This window comes from Dipteris shenzhenensis, chromosome 21, assembly GCF_047967505.1.
Source record: "Dipteris shenzhenensis isolate YYH24624 ecotype China chromosome 21, Dip_SZ_1.0, whole genome shotgun sequence".
Lineage (NCBI taxonomy): Eukaryota > Viridiplantae > Streptophyta > Polypodiopsida > Gleicheniales > Dipteridaceae > Dipteris > Dipteris shenzhenensis.
Window position 1 is genome coordinate 1,920,367 of NC_141616.1, and position 5,749 is coordinate 1,926,115.

Below are 5,749 nucleotides of genomic sequence, written 5' to 3' on the forward strand. Positions count from 1 at the left end.
TAGACAGATAGATTTATTCCTTGCATCCAAGATTGTAATCAAGTTATAATATCCATTATAACATCCACCAACTTTGAGAATATTGGTAAACCAATTGCTGGCAAGAGAATAAAAATATATTCATGTTGTCATTTTTTTGGATGCTAGTTGCTCATTGGATCCTCAATGAGATTAAAATAGGATTATGTTGGACATACACATGAGTATATTAATTAGGTTTTTTAGCATAGTCTCAAGAGAGCTACAACACAAGGACGTGGAGAAAATAGGTGATTTGATAAAGAGACATGGGAGCCAAATAGGCGGCCATACAAAAAGTATAGAATGCTGTAATCTAAAAGCAATTATGATTGGAAATCTTTATATGACCTTTCTAGAGTGGGGATGCTTTAAAAGAGTCATAGCCATCCACATTACTTCATTTTCATTTAAATAATGTAAAACCCATAGAGTAGTTGCAATTTTATTCTTTTGATACAAAATCAAAACATGAACATCCTTAGGGTGTTTTAACAACAATTTCCAAGCAAGGGCATCCAAAATGGATTCATATAGAAGAATACAACCTTGTAATAAGAAAGAGGCTTTCAAGTTCCTTCTCTATGTGAATTTATGTCTTTTGTGAGCATTCTTTTTTATGCTCAAGTTTAGGAGAATTTAATAATGCTTTTTACGCTTTTGACTTTTATGCATAAAACTTATATGACTCTTTAAAGCAAGGCGTTGTGAAGATTTGAAGCACTACAAGATGTATGGGAGTTTTACATGTAACATATTAGTTCTTGGGCATGGTCATGCTAGTATCAATAACTTGTACCTTTTGTGATCCTAATTAGAGATATGAATTGTGCATAGTTGTTTATTTTCTTGAAGCTTTCGTCAGGTACAAATGTGTTTCCTTTGATAGCCTTCATCAGGTATAAATGTGTTTCCATTGATAGCCTAAAATTTGCCTTATTAATGCAATCTTAAAGTGAAATTTCCATCTGGGAAGGGTTAGGATCTGACAAAAATGAAAAAGAAAAAGGGTTAGGATCTGACAAAGAGGGGAAAAAAGTCCACAATAATACATGTTTTGGGAGAAAGGATGGGGGATAAAGCACAAAGTTTTATAGCCCATCGGTGCCCTTCTTTTAATTGATGCTCTTGGTGCTCTTCTTTTACACCCACTCCTTACAAGAAAAAAAAGGAGATCAAAGTGCCAAGAGGAGGAGGTACTCCCTACAAGCAATAATTACCACCTCCTTGCTTGTGTAAAGAGTAGAAAGAAGAAAATACTTGGATATGGTAGATAAGTTTGGATGGTTTTATCCACCCTAATTATCTTTGGATGCTTTTATCCACCCTAGTTATCTTTGGAAAGAACACAAAATTAGGGGGGGGATTAAGGGTGGGGGGCTCATCTATAAAGTCAAAGGAAGGCTCTACATGTTAAGGAGGCCCTTGGGCCATATGCATGTTTGGCTTATCGATTGGATATTTGGAAATTTTTAAGAGAAGCTACAATCTATTGCCTATTTTGGGGTGGCAATCACTCACACAATTTTGGGACATCAAAAAGTTCCCATGTCGACTGATTGGTGGACCATTTGCATGTTTGGCTCATTCACTGGACATTTGGAACATGTTAAGAGAAGGTCCAAAGTCTTTTCTATTTTTGGGTTGTGATTATTCACACAACTTTGGAACAATTTAAAAATCCACATATGGAGTATTGCACATCTTTCCTCAGATTGGTGCTTATCTGATTCATATAAGGTAGTGAAAATCTTTCAATCCATCGAATCCGACATGACAATGTATTGTTATCATACTTTTATAAATCATCGATATGTGCAATGGTAGCACGACAAGAGAACACAATATAAATATTTTACTCGTGATCACATTGTAGGGCTCGTGCCTTCACTAGTATAAATTTTACACATAGGGGGCAACAAATAAGCAAGAATCACCAGTTAATGGATAATACACTCACTCAAGGACCTTACAAACTTGCCTTCTACTCTAGTTATAAGGAATCTTGACAAGTGGTGCACCTTTCATCCTTGAGCCTTTGTCCAGGAAAGGCGGTGACTTGTGGAAGTCTCACACCATTTAGAGAGGAAGGTCTCTTTTCATGAGTATTGACTTCATGTGTAGAGAGTCATTTGTTTCTCTACTTTTTACAGAGATCATCTGGTGAGTGACAACCTCCTCCCCCTTGCTTTTACACTCAATTTAAAAGGAGTGTGCCTTTGGGGAGACCTTTGAAATAGTGAAGACACCAAGTGGAAGGATTGGAGATCTATTAGAGGTGAATATGCACTTGTGACCAGTCCAAGAGGATGGACCCGTGCAATAGAAAGATCGATGCATTTTTAAATGTCTCAAGGAATTCGGTTAGGAGATGAATTTGAGTTTGCTTCATCTCCCTTGCTTTGCAAAGTGTAACAAGATTTGATGACACTCTCAATGGCAAAGGTACATACTGTGACAATCCCTGCACTTAGATGTACAGATTTGAATACTTCTCCGGCTTACCTTTCATTGAGCTTTATCAACAAATTCCGGTGCTCTCAGGATGTCAAGTCAGATAGTTTACACAAGAGATGCCCTCATTGCACAGAGGACATGTTTCATTTGTTTATGGGTTGTTTCACTGCTTGACATATGTGGAAAAGTATTCATGCTTGCAATGGAAATTGGGACTTTTGCCTCTTTGGGCATGCTCATGGAAAGCTAAGAAATGCTTGGACTAAAATTTGGGCCTAAGTTTTATGGTGGCAAGTATGGATTGCTAGGAACTCTCTTGTTGGCACTACCTCCTTAGAGGATTGGAACTCTCTTGTGAATTTCCACTTGTTGATTGAATTGTATGTTTCAAATTGCCACTTATGGAGATCATCCTATAAAAATGGCCCAACTTCCTTTAAAAAATCATTTGCTTTCTCTTTTGCATCCCAAAGCGCTTGCTTTCACACAATATTAGGAGGCTATCCACTTGTTCACTCTTGTTTTTGATAATGAGATCACTAATCCTTCAATTATTCAGCACTCCTAATCTTTGCCTGCTTCACTCAATTATAGAAGAGATGTTATCCCATCTCCATGACCTTTTAGAAGTAGACTACTATTTGAGGATACTATTTGAGGCCACGGGCAGTGTGTCCCTTGTATTTGGCCATGTGTGTGTGTTGAGGGAGGGGTGGGAAAAAAACAAGACGGATTGGTGCAAGCGAGCACTGCCTTTGAAGACTATGTGGGTGGAACAAACCAAGCAACCACCGAGTCGAATAGAGAGAGGCGGAAAAGGCAAGTTTTGATCATGAAAGATGGGCGCGCTTCGCACTTTACACAAGGGAAGGGCCCGATAGGGGGGCGTTATTGCTAATAAAAGAAAGAAAAATGTGCGGGGGTCTGACTCTTTTGTCTGGAGCAAGTAAGGATGTCTTATTTTGTTGAGGCAAAGGAATGCCTAACGTGCAAGAGGAGATGTGATAAAACAAGGCCAAATACAAAGGGACATCTCTTCTTGTCTTGTATAGTGTATAAGAACAAAAACTCATTCTTCTTGGGGGCTTTTTTCTTCATTGTTCATTGTTGTTGTTGTTCTTCTTCTTCTTCTTTGTTGTGTTGTTCTTCTTCTTCTTGTTGAAGGTTTGCAAGCTATGGCGTCGGCCTCTGCTTCTGTTTCCTCGTCTTCCTCCCTTCATGACCTTCACCTTCATCCCCTCTCCTCTTCCCCTCCTTGCCGCCCTCGAATCGCTTCCTTCCCATCCCACCTCCGCCTCCCCTTATTGTATTCCTCTCACTCTTCGCCGCCCTTCTCCGTCAGGGCCGCTGCCACCACCAGCCCCCGCAAGGTCTTCTACCCCGGCGAACAGAAAGGATTCGTCGAGGAGATGCGATTCGTTGCCATGAAGTTGCACCGTAAGGACCAGTCCAGCGAAGGAGAAAAAGAGAAGGAGGCGGACGACAAACCGCTCGTGCAGTGGCAACCGTCTGTTCAGGGATACCTCAAGTTCCTAGTAGACAGCAAGGTCGTGTATGACACGATGGAGAGCATAGTGGACAAGGCTGCACATCCTAGCTGTAAGGTTCTTCTCTGTTTGCTGCCTTACTTCTTGTTGATAGTTCATGGGTTCTTCAACGCTGCTGTCTATACATCTTACTACTATAAACTCGAGATACTCGACACCGTGAATGTCTGTATATTCGGGAACCCTTTTGTGGTACGAACCTCAATGTGCAGTATTCAATGATTCATAATCAACCGGTGCTTCATCCCTGGCCTGTTACGCCTTGCCCCTAAAATCTACGACCTTGTTTTGCCATCTTCTTACGGTATGTGCAAGGGGCAATAGGTAGGCTTTACTTGTCAATCATTTCTCCATATGATTGGAATCGTTTTTTGAGCTGCTGCTCGTGTTGCAGACGCAGAATTCAGAAATACAGGGCTGGAGCGGGCTGGTGCTCTAGCAAAAGATCTGGAGTGGTTCAAAAGTCAAGGACATGAAATTCCAGAACCTGGTGAACCTGGTCTATCATACGCGACCTACCTGAATGAACTCGCCGAGAAGGATCCTCCTGCCCTCATTTGTCACTTTTACAATGTGTATTTTGCACATTCAGCAGGGGGGCGAATGATAGGAAAGCAGGTGAATACCATCTGGTGTTGGTCTGCGCGTGTGCACACTTTGCTTCATTCGATGCCATTCGTGTTAAAGCTTGTTTTTGCCCTTTTCGCACTTCTGCCAGGTTGCTGAAAAGATCTTAAGTGGAAGGGAGCTGGAGTTTTACAAGTGGGATGGTGATCTCAAAGTCTTGCTGGCAGCTGTTAAGGAAAAATTGAACAAAGTAGCTGAAGTAAGTCACTGGTCTACTAGTATCCGATCTTTAAAGGCGTGCTGGCGATTTGAATGGAGACGTGATGTCGTGGTGTTGACACTAAAATTACCAACTGACTGCAACGTTTCTGTATTGTACTTCAGGGATGGACACGGGAGGAAAAGAACCATTGCCTGCTAGAGACTGAAAATTCCTTCAAGAGATCTGGGAAACTATTACGGTTGATTGTGTCATGATGGAACATGCATCTACACATGATTCGATGGCTATGTAAATTGTAATTCTGGGAAGGTTTTTAGTTTTTCACCTTTTTTGGGCCCATTTGTATATTTCGGTGGTTCAGATCATGCCTAGTCATGATATTTGAAGCGCCCCACTCTGTTGGATTTCAAATTGGACAGAATTCTTCTGGATAGTTTTTTTCCTCCGCTCAGCAGTGCCTTTGTCAAAGGTGAGATGCACCTCAATGTAATGTGAGGGTGACACCTTTGCAAATTATTGTGGATAAGAGAGTAAAATACAGGCACTGAATATCTTAATGTGGAATTGCGCAAGCTTTCTGCTATTTCTATTGTCGACTTCTAGAATGTTGGGTTTTGAACCACATAATAGGCTTGATTATGTCCATACAGGTCACATTAGACAAATGCAATTGAAAATTTTAATTCAGGAGTTTTCCCTTGGCTTTTAAATGCATCAGCGTTACATGGCAGCATGACACTCTTTGAGAAAATTCGAAACACCTGTGATCCAATGTTAGAGCTTATTGGCATTTATGTGCTTGTGGCAGCCACTGTCCAAAAGAAGCTGGATTACATTTTGATGTCTTTTACATGCAAATTGCAAATCCAATCAGTATTTGCCATGTTCGACCCTTTTGCTGGGCTAGCAAATCGCAACTGACAAAATTTTTTGCAAC

General features: G+C 40.7%; 1 protein-coding gene across 1 annotated transcript; it reads left to right on the top strand.

Annotated features, from left to right (window-relative positions):
- Positions 1–3,513: 3,513 nt before the first annotated feature.
- LOC147888356 (heme oxygenase 1, chloroplastic-like) lies at positions 3,514–5,337 on the top strand. Its single transcript, XM_087392438.1, has 4 exons — positions 3,514–4,074; positions 4,417–4,640; positions 4,741–4,848; positions 4,974–5,337. The coding sequence occupies exons 1-4, from the start codon at positions 3,651–3,653 to the stop codon at positions 5,064–5,066; spliced, it is 849 nt and encodes a 282-aa protein (XP_087248564.1). The 5' UTR covers positions 3,514–3,650; the 3' UTR covers positions 5,067–5,337.
- Positions 5,338–5,749: the final 412 nt, after the last annotated feature.